The sequence below is a fragment of the Gopherus flavomarginatus genome, chromosome 10, assembly GCF_025201925.1.
Source record: "Gopherus flavomarginatus isolate rGopFla2 chromosome 10, rGopFla2.mat.asm, whole genome shotgun sequence".
Taxonomy (NCBI): Eukaryota; Metazoa; Chordata; order Testudines; family Testudinidae; genus Gopherus; species Gopherus flavomarginatus.
Genome location: NC_066626.1, coordinates 69847683 through 69868897, shown reverse-complemented (window position 1 = coordinate 69868897; position 21215 = coordinate 69847683). Strand labels below are relative to the sequence as shown.

Below are 21215 nucleotides of genomic sequence, written 5' to 3'. Positions count from 1 at the left end.
TCCTGGAGCTGGTTAGTTGCAGTGTAGACGTTAGGGCTCGGGCTGAAGCCTGGGCTCTAGGACCCTGCGAGACTGGATGGTCCCAGAGCTTGGGCTGCAGAACGGAGCCCAAACAACAAACACCACAATTAAACAGACCCATAGCCTGAGCCCCAGGAGCCTGAGTCAGCTGGCACAGGTCAGCCATGGTTGTCTAACTGCAGTGTAGACATACTCTGTGTGGCCTTGGGTAAACTACTTACCCTTGCCTCATTTCCATTCTCTTTAATACAGCAACACGGGAAAATGAGCAATTAATGTTTGTGAAGTACTTTGAAGACGAGAAGGGCTATATAAGTACAAGGTATTAGGGAGTGAATTCTGCAGCATAGGAATGCGCTCCCCAAGACCAGGTCTCTGAGCCTGTAAGGATTCTGAACCAGGCTGTGCAACATATTTGATTGCAGAACAAGGAAACCCCAGTACCCATCTTAAGCAGCATGAAAATGGATCCCGTCATCTTAATGCTGAGTCACAGAAATGTGATTGGCCAGAATAAAAGAATTAAGGGAAATGGAGTTATTTACTGCCTGTAAAGATTTATAACTGAACTACAGGCCTGATCCAGCGCCCTCTGCAGTCCGCAGAAAGACTTCCATTGGCTTTGCTGGGCTTTGATTCAGGCCTGACTGAGGAGAGCTGGGTCAAGTTGGGTGAACTTGGATAACAATAAATCATTGCTACAACTTCTGTGACATTATGTCTCCCAATTGGAGCTCATGACTCTTTACTGTCCCAGCTCTTCTCGATTCCCTTCCCTTCTGAATTTGTCAGTCTGATTTTTAATACTCCTGTAACAGACGAATTTGTGTTGTCAACAATTCTGTTTATCTTTAATAGGAAATTAGACACTAACCCTCCCAAAATAAAAGTGCAGAAGAGGCTACCCGCTGGACTTGGTCTCAGCTGGCCTATCAAATCAAATGCCACCACTTTAATTGGGCTGGCGGCAGGAATTAGCAGCTGAAGAGCTTTGGCATCTGTTATGCAGGAGGTCAGACTAGATAAGCAAAATAGCCCCAGAGAAAAGGAGTTAAAAATTCCCAACTTTCAATGGCCAGACCATTTTTTCTTTAAATTGTTTTAAATGTTCTTTTTCTTTCAGACTCAGGGCCAAGGCTAAATGTTGCCAACTTTCATCCTCTCAGCAAAACATCTACAGTTATGTCACAAAACTCTGGATGTAGATCTTTTTAATGGAAACTTGTCTCTCAAATGTCCCTCGTTTCATGGGATAACACTCATTTTCGTCTGAAGGCTACCTGTGTTGCACACAAATTTGGGGTTCTCTCACTTGGACTATAACATCAGGAATACAGTCTCATGAAATGGAGGCTACAGAAACCTATGTCCATGGAAGGAAGGAATCCAACAGCGTTTTAAAGTTTCTTTCATGAATCATGTTTCGGTTCTTAGTCACACACTGCATCCCATATTTGGTCCTTGGCAGGTGGAGGGGTCTGTATAGAAATGTTACTCTGCCTTGAACCATTTTAATACCATTCATTTTCACCAATGGAATCTGGCACCAAGAAAAACCCACCCCCAGCATGTACAGATTAACTAGAGCAGCCAAGAAACGCTATAATCAAATTGACTGGAAGGGCTTGTCTCACCATAAACATCATTTGGAGTCACCCTCCCCTTTTTTAGCAGCACTAAGCTCTGCACTCAAATCATTTTGATAGGTTCAAACCATGTGGTTAGAATAAGTCTCGTATTTTTTTGATCTGGATGGGATTCAATGCCGTACCCAGAGATGAAAGGACCATTCACAATGACTGGAATTCTGTGCTGTGTAATGTCTTTCACCCATGTAATGTTTTCACAAAGAGGCAGATTTCTCATATATGCGGGTAAGATAAAACTTGAAATCTGCAGTCTCTTTTTACGCTGCAGGGACTTTAAGATGACTTCCATTTAAATGAAATAAATATTTGAAAGGGACTTTTCAGAGGGTCACAGTCACTTTAAGAACACACAAACAAATAAAAGGCTGATTGCTTTCCACTTTCATTATGTGGATGTTATTTACCTCTGTGGAGCAGCATAAAGCTGGAGATGAACTGGCAGGTTTCAGTAGGAGTTTTGCAAGCGCTAATGTAGCTTCGTACACTGCTAACAATGTCAACGAGTGTCACATTGGATGCTAAAGAAAAGGTGGTTTGGACTGAAACTCGGACAGAATTGGACTCCCTGCCAAAAAAAAAAAACAAACCTATGCATCACTGTTTTGCATTTTATTTCATTGTTAATATGTCCTCGGCAGATTGTTATTATTAATACCAGTAACACATAGCATGCATAAAATACTTGAAAATGAAAAATTGAAAAAACTGTCCAAACATTAGCTAAGTCCCCATAACAACCCTGTCTTGTATTACCCCCACTTTACAGACAGGGCAAACATACATTTAAGACCCAATTCCGTCCACCCGTCCGCACTGAGATACAAGTAATTCACAATGAAGCTAGTGAGAGGAGATTCTCATATTTTTCAGGGGCAAAATTAGGCCTAGGGATATTAATGACCTGATTTTGAAAACAGGTATCATTGACTTCACTGGGAACTAGGGTTGGTCAGCACTTCTGAAAATCAGGCCATAAGTGACTTGCCTATGACCACAAAGCAAGTCAGTGGCAGAGTACTAAAATGTTGCTTGCTCTCAGCTCCATAGCGAGTCCTCTTTTATGCCACACTGTGTCTATCTTATTATCAACTGCAAATTTTGGATCCAGAGCTGAACTTCCCCAGAGTTTTCGTCTGTTCAGATCAAGGAGGTTGGTCCTCCCCAACACATACATCCTTAACACATACATTATATTACATTCCTTACCTTGCAGCTTTAACTACTGAGTTGTAATAGCCAGGTAATGTTGAAAGAGACATGTTCAGCTGAAGGAAAGAATGAATATTCTATTACTGTTTGGGAATTAAACAAGGATCTCTGACCTTCGCAACAGCCTCTTATTACAATGAGACAGAGAGGCCTTTGTATTGTCAACAAGGGAAGGATGAAGTCGCTATTGTGCAGCTTTGGACATTAGCAAGTCCTATGGTTTATAAAAATGGGAATCTGTCCTGGGCCTGCTGTGCAGTGAGCACAAAGGGTGAGGACCAGCCAGCAAAGCAGTGAGGAAAGAGGCCTGCATAAGGCAGTATTCAGAAAGACACACTTGGACGCTGCACATCATCAAAGATACCTCCCCCTGAATCCCACACTCAAGTCATTTATTTTGATTTCTCCTAAGTCTGTTTAGTCAGTATCTTCCTGCTGTAAGTCCATCTTCCTGCTGCTTTACCTATGTCACCAGAAAAAAGTCGCCTTGCTTGGTAAACAGGCACTGCGAACTGCTGTGACCAAGGTCTGCTAAAAAGCTGATCTAACTTGTGAGAAGGTAAGAATGAAGACATGGTAAGCAAGAGAACTGTCCCTGGTATGAATGATACATGGGGCTACCTCTCCACTATGAGCTAAGAGTTTGAGTTTCCTGCTTGTCTACACAAACTTGCACTCGCTTGTATTAAGCTATGCGAGTTTCAATAGCTGTGTAGCTACGGTAGCAGCCGCAGAAGCACGGCTTAGTTGTGCCGAGTACAAACCCGCCTGAAACTGGTGGGTAAGTACATGGCACAGCTACACCGTGCTGCCGCTGCCAGTGCTACCACGGCTACACTGCTATTGATACTCGTGCTAGCTCACTGAGAGTAGTGGAGTACGTGTATGCGAGCAGGGGAACCCCAACCCTAGCTCATAGTGTACTCAGAGCCACAGTCATCGTTCCAGCACCATGCTGGTATTTATGAGACTTGTTGCTGAAACTAGGGGAGTCCAGGATCACTGGCCCTGAGTTTGCCTCCGAACCTGCAATAAAGAGCTTTATATCCCCGAGGGTACGTCTACACTACGGGATTATTCCGATTTTACATAAACCGGTTTTGTAAAACAGATTGTATAAAGTCGAGTGCACGTGACCACATTAAGCACATTAATTCGGTGGTGTGCGTCCATGGTCCGAGGCTAGCGTCGATTTCTGGAGCGTTGCACTGTGGGTAGCTATTCCGTAGCTATCCCATAGTTCCCGCAGTCTCCCCCGCCCCTTGGAATTCTGGGTTGAGATCCCAGTGCCTGATGGGGCAAAAATCGTTGTCATGGATGGTTCTGGGTAAATGTCGTCAGTCACTCCTTCCTCCAGGAAAGCAACAGCAGACAATCATTTCGCGCCCTTTTTCCCTGGATTGCCCTGGCAGACACCATAGCACAGCAACCATGGAGCCCGTTCAGCGTTTTTTTTTTTACTGTCACCTTATGTGTACTGGACGCCGCTGACAGAGGCGATACTGCAGCGCTACACAGCAGCATTCATTTGCCTTTGCACGACAGCAGAGACGGTTATTAGTCGTTCTGTACCGTCTGCTGCTGTCATGGGTGCCCCTGGCTGAGGTCGGCCGGGGGCGCAAAGACAAAAATGGGAATGACTCCTCGAGTCAATCCCTCCTTATGGTATCTAAAAATAGAGTCAGTCCTGCCTAGAATATGGGGCAAGCATACTAGAGAACCAGTGTATCAGAGAGCACAGCCGCTCCGTGTCAGATCCTGCAGAAATGATGAGCTGCATGCCATTCACGGGGGGTGCCTCTGCAACAACCTCACCCGTTGCTTCCCTCCTCCCCCAACCTTCCTGGGCTACTGTGGCAGTGTCCCCCTCATTTGTGTGATGAAGTAATAAAGAATGCAGGCACAAGAAACACTGACTTGTTAGTGAGATAAAATGAGGGGGAGGCAGCCTCCAGCTGCTATGATAGTCCAGGCAGGACATTAAGTGGTGTGGGGGAGAGGAGCCCAGCATCCTGCAGCTATGCTAGGCCAGGCAGTACAGAATCTTTTCTTTACACATGAAAGGGAAGGGGCTGATGGAGCTCAGCCCCCAGTTGCTATGATGAGGACGGTTACCAGCCGTTCTGTACCATCTACTGGGAATCATTCCTATTTTTACCCAGGCGCCCCTGGCCGGCCTCACCTGAGGCCAACCAGGAGCACTCACGGGCTCATGACCAGGATGGCTATCAGTCCTACTGCACTGTACCATCTGCCACCGGGGAGGGGAGAAGAGAGGATGCTACTGTTTACTGCTGCAGCACCGTGTCTACCAGCAGCATGCAGTATACACAGGGTAACATATAAAAAAGTCAAGAAATGATTTTTCCTCCTTTTCTATCACGGAGGGGGAGGGGTGGTAAATTGACGAGATAGACCCTGAACCACCCCGGACAATATGTTTGACCCTACAGGCATTGGGAGCTCAGCCAAGAATGCAAATGCTTTTCGGGGACTGTGGGATAGCTGGAGTCCTCAGTACCCCTCCCTCCCTCCATGAGCATCCATTTGATTCTTTGGCTTTCCGTTACACTTGTCACGCAGCACTGTGCTGTGGACTCTGTATCATAGCCTGGAGAGTTTTTTTCAAATGCTTTGGCATTTCGTCTTCTGTAACGGAGCTCTGATAGAACAGATTTGTCTCCCCATACAGCGATCAGATCCAGTATCTCCCGTACAGACCATGCTGGAGCTCTTTTTGGATTTAGGACTGCATTGCCACCCGTGCTGATCAGAGCTCCAAGCTGGACAAACAGGAAATGAAATTCAAAAGTTCACAGGGCTTTTCCTGTCTACCTGGCCAGTGCATCCGAGTTCAGATTGCTGTCCAGAGCGGTCACAGTGGAGCACTGTGGGATACCGCCCGGAGGCCAATACTGTCGATTTGCGGCCACACTGTTTGTGTGGACGGGTGCAGCGTTAAATCGGTTTAACGCTGCTAAAATCAGTTTAAACGCGTAGTGTAGACCAGGCCCAACATTGGAAACTGCAGTACAACAACAAATCACTAGGGGGAGGGTACTCAATACAAGCCAATAGGCAGCCCCAGCCTAGTCAGAATGAGCTTTGCCTTAGTCTAACTCAGTCAGCCTCCTTGAAGCAGGGTCTCTCCATTGAGGTATTGATGGGATGGGGGATGAAATAATATTTAAAAAATGTGCAGATCTTTTAATATAATTATCAGCCTAATCATCCACCCTTATTTCCTGCCTGGTCAAACCATCCCTCAGCCAAGGGGGGAAAAAAGGAGCTAACGATCCAAGTCCCACATCTAATGAAGCCCATCCACTGGCATGAAGGAAGAGCTGAGGTGAGGTGTCCCACATCTCACTGGTGAAGCCTGGCTCTCCCGGGGGCCAATCAACAGCGGTTTTGGCCTTCCCAGAGATGGGCAACTTAGACTGGAATAGCATGAACACCAGCCAGTATTATTCGGCTATATGCAGTTTGTCTAATGTGTACTCTTCTGCAAATGCAGCATTCCTATGATTTATTTGTATTGTGGGAGCAACCAGGAGCTCCAGTTGTACACCAGGACCCACTGAACTAGGTGCTGTATAAACAGAACAAAAAGACAAGTCTTGGCCCACAGAGCTGATTCATGTTTTAATTCCCACACAAACAAAAATTCTGTTACGAGGCACTGGAATAACAGACTCAGACTCATAGAACTGGAAGGGACCTCAAGAGGTCATCTAGTCCAGTCCCCTGCACTCTTGTCAGGAATAAGGGTTATCTAGACCACCCCTGACAGGTGTTTGTCTAATCTGTTCTTAAAAATTTCCAGTGATGGAGATTCCACAATCTCCCTGGGCAATTAATTCCAGTGCTTAACCACCCTCACAGTTAGGAAGATTTACTTGAAGACTGTTATCATATTCCCTCTCAGTCTTCTCTTCTCCAGACTAAACAAACCCAATTTTTTCAATCTTCCCTCATAAGTCATGTTTTCTAGACCATTCATCATTTTTGTTGCTCTTCTCTGGACTTTCTCCAATTTGTCCATATCCTTCCTGAAACATGGCACACAGAACTGGACACAATAGTCCAGCTGAGGCCTAGTCTGTGCTAAGTAGAGCAGAAGAATTACTTCTTATGTCTTGCTTACAACATATTTTACAGTCTTTGAGGAGAAGTCCTCAGCAGCTGGCATGGTCATGACATAGTAAATGACAAATGCCTGAATCAGAAAATTTCATTGGTACAAAGATAAACCCATGATTTAGAGTTGCTGTATCTTGTGTTTTGTTGCACAGATCATGATGACGCTGGATGAAATCTACACGTAGCAGCATTTGTTAATGTTCTAGAGAAGACACTTACCATTGTTGTTATTTCATCTTCAATTCGATGGAGTTCAGAATACTTCCCATGAGTAGTGTTCAGTTTTAGTACAACTTGATCAACAAATGTTCTAACTAAAATTAAAAACAAAGCCTGTTAGCTACAAGGCATGCAGCGTTGATACCCCACGCTGCGATCTTATCATGTCCCATGAGCTAGACAGGGGTTAGCCTGCTTGAAAACTGCAAGTGCTATAGCAATGGGAAACCTATGAGTTTACCACTAATAAAGCATTGATCCCATGGGATTCTTCACAAGAGATTGTGCGTCAGCCCCAGTGTCCTACCTAAATTCCAGCTCAGATAGTTATATGTAATCTAACTGAATACTCCTGTAGCTTAAATTGAAGAGAGAGTAGTTCTTTTTCATTTCCTGTCCTAACCTGATGCGCAGTGGTACTACTTGCTGTTAATCAGTCTGCATTCCGCCAGAGAGGTAACTATTTTTCAGTGCTGGGTGAAATAATTCTTGTACTATATACAGTATAATCTCTCTGTCTCTATAGGGATATTTATATGGCTGTTCTGAAGGTCTTGGTAGACCAAGATCATCTGCCTTTCCCCCCTCCACCAAGTCTCTTTTTTATACTGCATATATTTTGCTCATTCCATTTCTAATCTTCCATTCTTTGCATCACGCATCTTGATCTTGCTGGGTTTTTTTTTAATTTTTCCAAATCCTTCCTACGTTGTGGTGCCCAAAATTGCATACAGCTGTTGAGATGAAGTTGCTGTAGGCTCAGAGAGAGCAGCACACCACACAACCTGCCATGGCCCAAATACGGAGTGCAACGGGTGACAGAGACTCCAAAGGACGGACACAAAAACACTGTTAATGCGGGAAACTTTAAATATTGTGGGATTCATTCTTCCGGTGTAAATAACTTTCTGTAACCCCCGTTACAAGAGTCTTTATTTCTGATTTGAATAACTTCAGCGTGGCCAACTCTCATGATTTTCTGGTATGTTTCGCCATATTTGGCGGTTTTCTTAAAGCCTCAGCTACTGGAGGCATGAGATTAGATGAGAACCTGAGCTGCCGCCTTTTTTTTTTTTTTTGTAATTTTTTAGCCCTCGTCAGTGTAGAGAAAAGCTTGAAAATGTGACCTAGGTTTAAATTTGTGATGGGGTCTACAGGCCCCACATTGAAGCTGGGCTGGGAGTGGAGCAATCTTGAGCTAAGGGGTGGGCCCTGCCTACGGGCACGGCATGTTCCCAAGGCACATACACTGGTAGCTCAGTGAAGTGGGGAGGGAGCTGCAAGCTCCCCCAGGAAGCAAAAATGAAGCTGAGAGCTGTGTCAGGAGTGGCCACAGCTTTGTGAAGGCTGTTCTAGAAGCAGGGACTTTGGTCTCCCCCCCACTTTTGGGGAGCTGAAAGCCCTAAAAGAGATTTGCTTCAACAGGACACTAAGAGACTAAAGAGTGTCTCTGAAGCCAGCAACCATGCTCCAACTGGAATAGCTCCAGACTGGTAGGAAGTGACCCAGGGGAAAATGTAATTTGGGTAGCTCAATAGCTGGGCCAAATGCTTTGATAAACCCCTAGGGTACTGGGTCAGGACCACTGGAACGGGTGGGCCCAGATCCCCCTACTTTGTCCACTCCCCCACTCCTCCGTAGTGACAGAGCCTCCGTGAAAGCAATCTGAACACACACAAGTGATTGAGGCTGCAGCCAGGGCCCCTCTGGGTTGACTAGGCTGGCAGAAACCATAAGACCAAGACCCGACCACTAGGACAGCTGGTCCTCCGATCATCCCACTACAAACCTCAAGACTCAAAAACTAGAAGGCAAATAAAAATCATTCAAATTCTATTTTTTTAAAATCCTGTGATTTTTAAGCTAATGTATTGATTTTGGGGATGCCTGACTCATGAGTTTTGAAGGCTTGCGGTTGGCAATATTTAATTTTCAATAATACGAGAGAAGAGATGTCAAATTTGTGTGGGATTTAGGGAACTTTGGAACTGAAATGCGTGATGCCTTTGAGATGAGGTACACTTTAGAGTTAAAAGCATTGTTGCCTACCTAGATTTATACAAGCCTCGGGGCGGAAGCTAATAACTCAAGTTGGAATTTGGTCAGAATAGCAGGGATTCTATCCCTAAATCTTCTATTAAATGTCATGAGATTGTCAGTGAAAATGGGGAATCACAGTTTCAGCTTTCTATCTCATCCAAAAGACAAATACAGTTGCTGATAACATTAGAAAGTCTCCAATCCTCTCCCATGCCTTCAGATACACACAGAGGCCAGGTGCTCCTCTCACGGCAAGTTTTGTACCAGAGAAACCTCTTTGACTTCTCTGACTCCTGATTTACACTGGCATGATAAAAGGAGAATTAGATTCCTAGTGTTTATATAATCTGCCTTTTTCTTAGTCCAAAATAAAATCAAATCATTTGCTATCCTAGCAGTCCATCTTAAAAATGCCCATCATGAATACCTCAGACATGATTCAATAGCACTATTTTCACATTTGTAATTCTTTCAGATTGTGGCTTACAGGAAAGTCTTGTAAAACAAAGTCACTTCTACAATGGTCCATGAGAAAAGCCTGAAATTCAGTCATCTTGCATATAGAGGTGATGAACTTGGGTATTGAATAATTGTGCTATATGCTAAACGAAAGCTACAAAATAAGGCCTTGTTCCTACAAAGACTTACACAGTTGCTTAACTTTATGCACATGATTTGTCCTACTGAAGTCAAGTTACACAATGGCCCTACTAACATACACCTAAGTCTTTGTCGGAGTGGGATCTAAGTATTTTGTGGAAATCTTTTGGATTGTTAGAATTCATTAAAACACCCTGGATTTTCTGTCCTTAAAATACAAATAAACCTGTAACCATTATTTGAAACATGCTGTTTCTATAGTTTTACGAAAGTGGAGGAAATCTTTAAATATTACTAAATCCCAAGGACATTTCACCACAAAATACAGAAGACTACATATATAGAGACAATAAAAGGCAATTATGCTAATGGAAACCAACCACTGGTAGCTGAATTTTAAAGGAAAGGATTTGTCTGATCCCTGGTTTTATTTCTGTCTTAGATTTTTATTTTTAACTGTGTATTTCTCTCTTTCTTTCTTTTTCTTTTTTTTTTTTTTTTGCAGAGTAATTCTCTTACCTAAATTGCATTTTCCTTTTTCTAGTCGGTATCCAACAGGACATTTGCAGACATAGGAGCCCTGAGTATTATTACATGTGGCCAAATCTGGGCATGGACTAGAAAGACATTCATCCACATCTGAAACAAGGGAGAAAACACAACAGCTGGTAGAATCACAGAATTACAAGAAATCCTTGGCAGTAGAACTAAAAGACCCTCTATGTATTGCTGTATGACTCACTGCATTGTTACCACTTAGTATTATTTATCCTGTTCTTGAATATCGTGCTGGAGTTGAGTGAATAAATGCAAACAGCTTTCCCATGCTCATTCAGTAGTTTTACTGGCTTTGCTTCAGCCCTTGTGAATAATAATGCTTAGCTCTTATCAATCACTTTTTTATCAGTAGATCTCAAAGTGAAGGTGAAGGAACTTGCCCAGGGTCACTCAACAGGCTAGTGGCAGAACCAGACACACAACCCAGGTCTTCTGAGTTCCACACTGGTAATCTAGCCCCTGGGGTCGTGGCCTATTTCTACAAACAGCTATCATTCAGGCAATGCAGACTGATTTATTTGATGTTGCTTGAATTGTCACCAGTATAAGACGGAGGAGCCACTGGCTGCAATACTGTCCTTTACCTTCACTGCAGTCTTCTCCTTGCCAGGCTGGTGAACACTTGCACTGATAATTGCCCATAACACCATTAATAACGCATTTTCCATCATGCAGACAAGGGTTTGTGGAGCAGACATTGACTGTGAAATAAGACATTTGGGGGATTAATTCCTGGCTTGACTAGCATGACTGTAGTTTTGTCTATTTTCAGGTGCTTGGCATGCCGTACAACTGAGCATCCAAATTCTTATGGGAAAAAGCATTGGATTCTCACCCCTTTTAAAAAGAACAGCCCCTTTTCTGCCATGTCTGGAAATGCTCTTCATGACACATGTGTTTTCCTCATTAATAGGAATATAAATTATGCACATGTCCAAGTGCAGAACGTAGCCAGAAGGGTTGGCTTGTTTGTTGATTACACCGGATTACAAGACAAGCTAGGTGGCACATGTCACTCAGATTTGTTTTGTGGTTATTACTGAACAGTGTAATTCATAAAGGCTGGAAGGATGGTTTTATGGTTAAAACACAGGATTCAGGAACTCCCGTGTGCTCTTGCTGGCTCTGCTGCAAACTTACTGTGTGGCCTCAGACAGGTCACAGAGGCCAAACATTTCAAAAATGGCCACTGATTTTCGGTGTCCAGCCTGAGGCAAACTGATTTTTCAGAGTTGCTGAGTGGTCACCCTGATGACTTCACCTGACCAGAGTTATGGGTGTTCGGCACCTCTGAAAAGCAGGGCTAAGGAGTCTCAAGTAGGGCACCCAGAAAGTAAGTAGCCAAAAGGTACTTCTCTGATTTCAGTTTTCCTGTTGTAATATGGGGAGGAAACTGATTACCAAAAAGGAAGGAAGGGGAGAGGAAGGAAGGGAGTGTGGAATTGCATGGATACTTAAGTCTTTATACCTTATTTTTTAAAATATGAATTTGCCAAAATTTTGAAACATGAGGGGAAGAAATTGTGAAAACATGGAAATTTTCTCTTTTTTTTTTAATGTCAAGATTTGGAATATTGTTAAAATCTTGAAATTCAAAAATTTTCGACCAGCTCTAACAGGGATGAGATACACATGGGACTCCACCCCGCAACCCATATTCCTGTGTGCATTCTCACTGAAATCAATGGGATTGCTTGCATGAGAAAGGCAAGCAGAACTGGGCTATTAATTCCTTAACATTTCTCAGGCATTACAAAATACAGAGCATTATTAAATCCATAGTACAAAGTGTTAAGTCCAGGTCACTGAAAGGATTTCCTCTTTACAGTAAATGTCAAAACCTGACTTTTAAAAAAGGAATCAAGTAACAAAACATGAATCACTCAATAAAAAGATGGCTACATTAAATGACATTCTCAAGTAAAATGCATTAACCCATGTCACTATTCCCAATATAATGCTTATATACTTAAATACAATCTGTAATAAAAATATTCAGCCATAGAGTCCAGTCCTGTAAACACTTATTACTGGCTGTAATACTTTCTACTTTATGTAGTCCTACTGATGTCAAAAGGATGACCAAAGTCAGTAAACACTACCCTGTGTAGCAAGTGTTTTCAGCCCCAGGGGCTTTAACTATGGATTACATTTCCATTCTGATAAAAACTTTACTGAATATATTTAATTGAGAAGATAAGGAGACTAGACTAACTGACGCCCTTGGGTTTTTGTTATATAAAGTTCTTCACACACTCCTCCCAGCATGCTGATGACCTAGCCACAGCTACCTTTCCTCAACCCCCTTAGTCCCTTAAGGATAAGTACATGAGTCACCATTCCAGTTCACTCCTAGAAAGAGTTTTCCCTTAGCCAAGTGTGAAGATGCCTGCTTCTGCCAAATTATGTATTTTTGTTTTATGAAGTGGAGTTTCTGCCAAAGTTTCTGCTTCTAATATCAATATAGTTCCATGTTCTTAACACATAACTGGCGACGATAAAAGGCAAAACTGGAACTCGTGCTTAACGCTTTTCCCTACTTTTCTTCAAAATATAAAATATGACGAAGACTGTGGCAACAGATGCAGCAAGGATACAGAATGTGGCCTAGACTTTCGCTAACAAGAGAAGTGACAAAAGCAAAATAATGCACATTAGAAAACATAATATTAATTATACACACAAAACGATGGGGTCTAAAGGAGCTGTTACCACTCAAGAAAGAGATTTTGGAGTCATTGTGTATAGTTCTCTGAAAACATCTGTGCAGCATGCAGCAACAGCCAAAAAAACTAACAGAATGTTAGGAACCATTAGAAAAGGGATAGATAAGAAGATGGTAATGTCACTATATAGATCCAGGGTACACCCACACCTTGAATACTGTGTGAAGTTCTGGTTGCCCCCTCTCAAAAAAGATATATTAGAACTGGAAAAAGTAGAGAAGGGCAACAAAAATGATTAGGAGTATGGAACAACTTCCATTTGAGGAGAGATTACAAAGACTGGGAGTGTCCATCTTAGAAAAGAGACAACTGAGGTGGGGATATGATAGAGGTTTATAAAATCATGAATGGTGTGTAGGAAGTGAATAAGGAAGTGTTATTTATTCCTTCACATGACACAAGAACCAAGGCTCAGCCGAAGAAATTAATAAACACCGAAGTTAAAACTAAAATAAGTAAGTCCTTGTTCACACAACACATAGTTAATTTGTGGAACTCAGCGCCAGGGGATGTTGTGAAGGCGAAAAGTATAACTGGGTTCAAAAAAGAACTCGTGGGATAGGTCCATTAATGGATATTAGCCAAGATGGTCAGGGACACAACCATGTGCTCAGGTTGTCTCTAAGCTTCTGACTGTCAGAAGCTGGGACTGGATGACAGTAGATGGATCACTCAATAATTGCCCTGTTCTGTTCATTCCCTCTGAAGCATCTGGCACCAGCAACTGTCAGAAGAGAGGATGTTGGGCTAGACAGATCATTGGTCTAACCCAGGACAGCCATTCTTTTGTTCTTATGACAGGCCCTTTTGAGGGAGATTATATATACAGAGAGAGAGAAAGAAAATGATCATAGGTTGTAATAACAGGACAAGCTCCAACGCAAATACTAATGCTGGCCAACTGTCTTTCCTCATGAACAAGACATATTTATATGTATCTATTTTTAATGAGAAATAAAGAAATTGTTAATTCAAAATGTACAAGGAGAGCTGGTCAATAGTTTTTGAATTTTAATTAGCTTTTGGTAAAATTTCCAACAGAATTTTCTGCATTTTTCAACTGGGGAATCTATTAAACTCTCTCCTTTTGTTTCAAATGCTTAAAAACACCTAGAATTAAGACTAACGCATATCCTCAAAGGTTGTTACATAAACTATGTCTGATGTTCTCTTCATTCTACATACCTAGTGTTTCTGGGCAACCTTTTAGCTGTTTTACCTGTTGTATGAGAAGTAGTTACTAATGCCCTTGTGCGACTGAACAGAGCAACAGTAGTTGGTTTGGTAGCTGCTGCCGAAGTGGTGGAAAACCCTGCAGTGGTTTTGCTCAGGGAAGACGTTTTGGAAGGATGTGTAGCTGGGATATTTTCTTCGGTGATTTTAATGCTAGTTGCAGTGCTAGTTTCCATTGATTTTGTAGTTACTCCAGTTATGTAGGCCAGTGTCGTGGTGGCAGCAGTTTGAACTCTGCGAGTTTTCATAGTAATAGAATGATCTGTAGTTGGCACAGAATGCTGTGGCCCCAAAATCATGTCTGTTGACAGTGTAACTGTTTTCTCTGTTGTTAATTCCGCTGCAGGAAACACATCCCTTTGACCTGTCATATTTGGCAAGATACTGGTTGATGCTTTTGCCATCTCAGTGTGTTGGGTATCCTTGCTCACACTTGGAGCAGCTGTTGTCAGAAGCAAAGAGGTCTTTTCAAAATGGTCCCCACTGGAAGTGAAGGTGCCTCCTGTGGAGCTCTCTGTTACAAGTGTGGAAGCTGATGTGGATGAAGAGTGACCGCTGAGCTGTTCCATAGATTCAGTCTGAAGAGGAAGTGGTCCTATGGTTTCGAAACTAGTGCTCTCTTTCAATTGGTGTGGTCTGCTGTGATTGCTGTACTGTCTGGGTGTACTCTCAGAGAACACAACAGTCGATGGCTCCATTCTGTCTGTCCCTCCTGATGTAACGCTGGACCTGCCGGTTTGAAAACTGTCACCAGCCTGTGATGGTGAAGATGCTAAAGAAAATGAAGGTAATATGGATGTTAATAAAGGAAATGATGCAACTGATGAGGAGGTGGATAAAGATGATGACAAAGATGGTGGTGGGAGTGACAATGATGGTATCACTGATGAAGAGGATGGGAGAGATGACTCTGAGGATGCAAATGAATGAGGTGGCGATGGCGTTGATGAAAGCAAGTGATGTAATGATGACATCGAGGAAGAGGATGGAAATACTGATGAAGATAATGATGAGCTATCAATTGGTGACGATTCAGTGCCAGTGGAAAACGGAGCTGCATTTTGTAGATTGACTGTAGAAGAGTAAGTTGGCATTTTGGAAGAATGTACAAGCAAAGGCTTCGTAGATGGAGCAATTAAATCCCCGTCAGCTGACGATATGTTATTTCCTCCGCTCTGAGCCATAAAAGATGAGGATTGTGCTAAATCTGAAGAGTTGGAAATTTCTGCATAAAAAGTGGAACTTTCTGATGATTCGGCAGAGGTGCTGTTATTTGATATAGACAGTAATGTCCTGTCGCCACCTCTACTGAATGTGGTTTGAATGTACATGCTGTCAGTGCGAGAAACAGAGGTCCTTTTCTCGGTGTCGATGCTGCTAATTGGTTGATGGCTACTTGCAATGCCTGGAATAGAAGAAAAAAAGTACATAACAGTAATATATATCAAAATATTTTTGCATTTTACTGAAATTATATGTCTGATACATAAAATTGACTAGTCTGTGTATTGGTCCATCCAGTCTATCAGTTTGTAAGGAGGTTATTTGCCAGTGAAAAGTAGCTTGAGTGCAATGTTTTTGCAAATGTAACTATGTACTTAAGACTATAATGGAATTTTTAACACATTCTGAAATGTTAACCTCAAACTCTTGCAGCATTGAGTCCCACACAGGAAATGTATGTTCACTAATAAGTATTTTTATCTCTTTTCAATGTGTTGCCTTTTCACGTGATTGAGTACTATGTCCTCCTCTTGTAGTTTGTGAAAGGGTAAATAGCAAAGTCCATTTGTCCTCTATATCATTCAGAATGACCTTATCCTCTAACTCTCTTCCTCCATTCCAAATTAAGAAAAACCAGTCTTTTTTTAATCTGTTTTTGCACAGAAGAATTCTCATGCCTCCATAAGAAGAAATTACTTTCAAGGACATGTTCTATGTTAGTGTGTATAAAACAATATAATGTCCTATAAAAATTCATTAATCAAAGACTTTATAATCGGGAATCCTCAAAAGTACAACACGTCTCTTTGAAAAGTTAGCTGTGGATGACACAGAATATTAACATTTATTTTACAGTTAATTGTTGGAAGAGTGTGTGTGTGTAGTGAATTTCAGTGTTTACAGTGAATTTGGCAATGTCCTTAGAAATATAGGATGGAATTTTCAAAAGTCCTTCTGAATTGGCCTAATTCTGCTCTTGCTGAAAGCTCCCATTGGTTTCACTGGGAACTGAGTAAGCAGTTCTGAAAACTCCACCCATAAAAAATAAGGTAGAATGCGAAAGAATAGCATATCTATCAGATTTCTACTAATACTAGCCAATCAAGAATCACAGTTTCAATGTTAATAATCCTAGTTAGCTGGATGTATACCCCTTTGGAAAGATTCCCCAAAACGTGTGAGCTTGGCTTTGATTCGGTTACTTTAGATAGCACATGGGTATATGGGACCATCATCTGTCTGCCCACATGGAAAGTATTTAATGCACTGGTGAGATTTTGTATACAAGACTGGCATTCTCAAGGTAACATACACACAAAACACTTACTTGAACGATCATTTTGGAAAGAAGAGTAAGTTGGTATCTTGGAAGAACGTATAAAGAAAGTCTCAGTTGAAGACCCAGTGAAACCCATATCATTTGCTGAGATACTCGTCCCTCTAGTCTGTGCCATTGAAGGTGAGTAAATTAATCCTGAGGAATTGGCAATTTCTGTATATGAAGTGGAGCTTTCTGTTGTATGGGTAGATGTGCTATTTGTCAGAGATTGTGAGGTCCTTTCTCCACCTCCGGTTAACGTAGCTGAACTGTACATACTGTCCGTATAAGGACTGGAAATTCTTTTTTCTGTTTTTGAGCTGCTAAGAGACTGATGGTTACTTCCAACAGCTGTAATGGGATTAAAAGGTGGAAATTAAATTTTATATGCACAAATCAGAATGAAATTGTGAGTGCTATAATAATTTTACCCTGAAATACAGGGCCAAATAACTCCAGCAACTTAAATGGAGGTATGCATGGGATTAATTTGGTTTATGAACACTTTTTACAAATAAGTCACTGAGTATTTAAAAAAACAATATAATTTCTATTGATGACACAATGTGTGTCAGTAGAGTTGGAATGATGCATTAGAATTACTTGTATGACCTGGACGAGTCAGGAAGTGAACATCTCCTACACTAAGAAGATGTGGTCCACTTTCCTACGCCGTTAGGTCACTGTTAAATACCAAATGCTGTGTAGGTGATCTCATTGAAGAGAATCATTACTGCTTACAAATATTGTGTCTGGCAACTGCAGTGGCTCTGAATTTGTTAGCGATAACAGTATGCATAACCCACATTGGAGAGGAGTGGGAGAGAATGTTTTTCTTATCAAAATGAGATTTTTGAGTTCGGAAAACTCACACGGTGTATCATTTGGTAAAGACAACGCTGAGCTCTTGGAAGAATCAGTAAGCAAAGGCTTAGTGGAAGGCTCCGTGAAATCGGCATCACTTGATGAGATATTGAAACCTCCAGCCTGTGATACAGAAGATAAGAACTGGGTTGAATCTGAAGATTCGGCCGCGTCTATATTATGAGTGGAGATTTCTGTTGCCGCAGTTGATGTGTTGCTGCGAGTTTGAGATTGGGATGTCCTCTCCCCACCTCTGGTGAATGTTGTTGACACGTACGTACTATGAGTAGGAGAACTGGAAATCTCTTTTTCTCTGTCTGAAATTGTAACCGATTGATGGCTACTTCCGACTCCTGAAAAGGAATTAAAATCTGAAAATTAAAGTTTTTATATGCACATCTTGAGCAGAACAATAATAGTTCTTTACACACACACATACACACACACACACACACAGAGGCATCTGAAAACAAATCTGGAAATTATTCAATCTTTAGAATGTTACAATTATTTAAAAGAGAATCATTAAAACCTACCGTTTAGATTCCTCTAGCTGTTCCAGAGAAGGGTAGCACAGAGTGATGGATCCTGGCCCACAATGGCCAGCAGAAAATTCTGTTTGTGCAGGGAGCTATTAGGTGGCATAACTGGCTTCTACACCAACTGCCCATCACACCAGCCTGAAAGGTGGAATACTGGAGGCATGCTGGGACATATGAGGGAAAAGGACAGAGCATGCCTGCACTATACCAATTCTTTGTAGACTTGTGATCTCATAGGGATATAGCCAGCTGGTGCAAGTTAGAGCAGCCCCTAAGCTCATCTAACTTATGCTTATGGGCCAGGGCCAGTGCAAATGCACCTTGAGAATCAGGAAGGTGTAACTTGATCCCTGGTAGTTCCCTTCCTGTTGAACTAAGCAGACCTCAGCACAGGAATCTGAGCCTTTATATTCAGAAATCTTCAGAAGTTTGGGCATCTCTTTGTAAAATGCAGGCTCTGAAAGCCATAAAAGGGGTTACTAAAACAAATTAAATTCAGTGAAGATAGGCATTCGAATTCAACACCTATAGGAATAGAGGTACAGTTTACAGGTACAGTTTAAATCTAAGCAGTCCAGATGGTATGCCTCTACAGTCCAGCTAGTTGGTAAAGAATCACTAAAGGTATGTGTACACTGCAATTAGACACCTGCGGCTGGCCCATACCAGCTGACTCAGGCTCACAGGAGTTAGTGTAAGCAGCTGTTTAATTGCAGTGTAGATGTTTGGGCTCAGGATGCAGCAAAGGTCTGGGACCCTCCCACCTTGCAGAGCCTGCGAGCCTGGGCTCCAGCCCAAGCCCGAATGTTTACACTGCAATTAAATAGCTCCTTAGCCCAAATCCTGCAAGCCTGAGTCAGCCAGCACAGGCCAGCCGCAGGTTTTTAATGGCAATGTAGCCATTCCCTAACGGCTACATTGCCATTATATTCACACTAATATCTTACAATACATATACTCCCATTCAGTATAAAGGGAGTACTTGCAGGATATGGCACTGCTGAACATGAGCAATTGTGCCAGAATCCAGCTGAAATTAACTGTACTATTGTGGAGGGAAAAAATGGATGACTATTAAAATATTCAGAGCAGTGCTAGAAGAGAAGGTTGGTCCAGGGTTAGGGTGCTAGCTTGGGACTTGGGAGCCCCATATTTAATTCCCTGATCTTTCTATCTGACCTTGGACATGTCACTTGGTTTTTCTCTGCCTCAATTCCCGATCAGTCAAATGGGGATAACAGCACTCACCTACCTCACCAGGGTGTTGGGAGGATAAATACATTACAGATTGTTAGGCACTCAGACACAATATTACTAGAGGCCATATAAGGACCTTTCATAGGTATGAGTCTGAGTTAAAGAGCAACTGATTCTTTAATGAAAAGGGTGGACTTAGTTTTGTGGGGTGAGAGGTTCTCTCTTACTGTTTTTAAAACGCTGCAATAACCAGCTGGGAATTGCAAAACTCACCAGCGAGATCATTTGATGAAGACGAAGGAGATGGGATCTTGGGAGAATATGTAAGCAAAGGCTCAGTCGAAGGCTTAGTGAAGTCACTTGATGAGATATTACTTCCTCCAGTCTCTGCTACAGGAGATGAGGGCCTGCGTAAATCTGAAGACTCGGTATTTCCTAAGTTAAAAGTAGAGCTTTCTGTTGCATCAGGTGATGTGTTGCTGTTTGTTAGGGACCTGAACGTCTTCTCTCCACTTCTGGTGAATGCTGTTGAAATGTAAGTACTGGTGGTATGCAAATCAGAAGTCCTTTTCTCTGTAGCTGAGATGTTAATTGTTTGGTGGCTACTTTCCATATCTATAATATGATAAAGAAAAATTATAATTTCATAGGAATAAATTCGAACACATGAATGAGTTTTCTTCGAGCAGAACACAAATGAACACAGTGCATGTATGAATATTGAAACAGGGTTAAGTTTCAGTCTGGAGAAAATGCTGCTTTGGAAAGACAAGTACACTTCATATTCAGTAACACCTGAATTTATTATTTGCAAAAAAGAATATTAGAGCCATGAATAGTGCCACCAAAAAAATAACTGTAGGACTAACAAGCTGCATGCTTAACTTCTCCCTCCAGTTACACTGCTCCGCATTGCATGCTACTAGCACTTACAAACATTTTAAAACTATAGAAATAATGTCAGTACAAGGACTGGACATTCTTTTTCCTGTATTTGAGCTGCTAAGGTACTGATAATTATGTCCAATGGCAGCTATGATAGCCAAAGGTGGAAATTATATTAACTCAGAATGGATTTGTGAATTCTATAATAATTTTCCTTGAAATTCAGAACCTAATAAATCCAGTGTGTAACTCCATTAACTAAAATGGAGCTACACATGGGATGAATTTGGTTTATAAAGAATAGATCAAGAAAAATAGTTGTGTATAGATCATTGTGTATTTAAAATAAAATCTTTCCTATTGGTAGAAACTTTTATAAACAGAACTCTCAGAGGATGAGGGGTACAGACAAAATAAGTACCATTAGAGCTTTTGAATAATGTTTACAAATCATTATCATCAAAGTGTGACCCAAATTAGTCAGGTAGTGCGCAATCTCCTACACCAAGAAGATGTGGTCCACTTTTCCATGTTGTTACCTTAACAACACTTACAAACTGATGATAGATAGATAGATATAAAAACAAATCAGGAAATTGTTCAGTCTTTGGAAAATGGTAACTTAAAAGAAAACCATTGAGTGAAACTTGTGACTTAGATTCCAGTGGCTGATGCAGAGGAGAAAAGTGATAGAGAATAATGGAACTTGACCTAAATGGCCAGCAGAAAATTCCCTTGCTGAAGAGAAGGTCTCAGCTTGTTTCTGCACCAACTGCCTCTCACAAAC

The 21215-nt window shown here is 41.8% G+C and overlaps 1 protein-coding gene across 8 annotated transcripts in view; it reads right to left on the bottom strand.

The window, feature by feature from the left end:
* HEG1 (heart development protein with EGF like domains 1) overlaps positions 1 to 21215 on the bottom strand; it is a 94510-nt gene that overhangs the window by 24805 nt on the left and 48490 nt on the right. For all 8 annotated transcript variants that reach the window (XM_050916893.1, XM_050916894.1, XM_050916896.1 and 5 more), the window contains 9 exons: positions 19817 to 20158; positions 17813 to 18157; positions 16950 to 17291; positions 14385 to 15803; positions 11024 to 11140; positions 10401 to 10520; positions 7242 to 7336; positions 2877 to 2935; positions 2075 to 2235 (listed from right to left, as the gene is read on the bottom strand). In XM_050916893.1, coding sequence (XP_050772850.1) covers positions 2075 to 2235; positions 2877 to 2935; positions 7242 to 7336; positions 10401 to 10520; positions 11024 to 11140; positions 14385 to 15803; positions 16950 to 17291; positions 17813 to 18157; positions 19817 to 20158 — 3000 coding nt within the window. The remainder of the gene's footprint in view (positions 1 to 2074; positions 2236 to 2876; positions 2936 to 7241; positions 7337 to 10400; positions 10521 to 11023; positions 11141 to 14384; positions 15804 to 16949; positions 17292 to 17812; positions 18158 to 19816; positions 20159 to 21215) is intronic.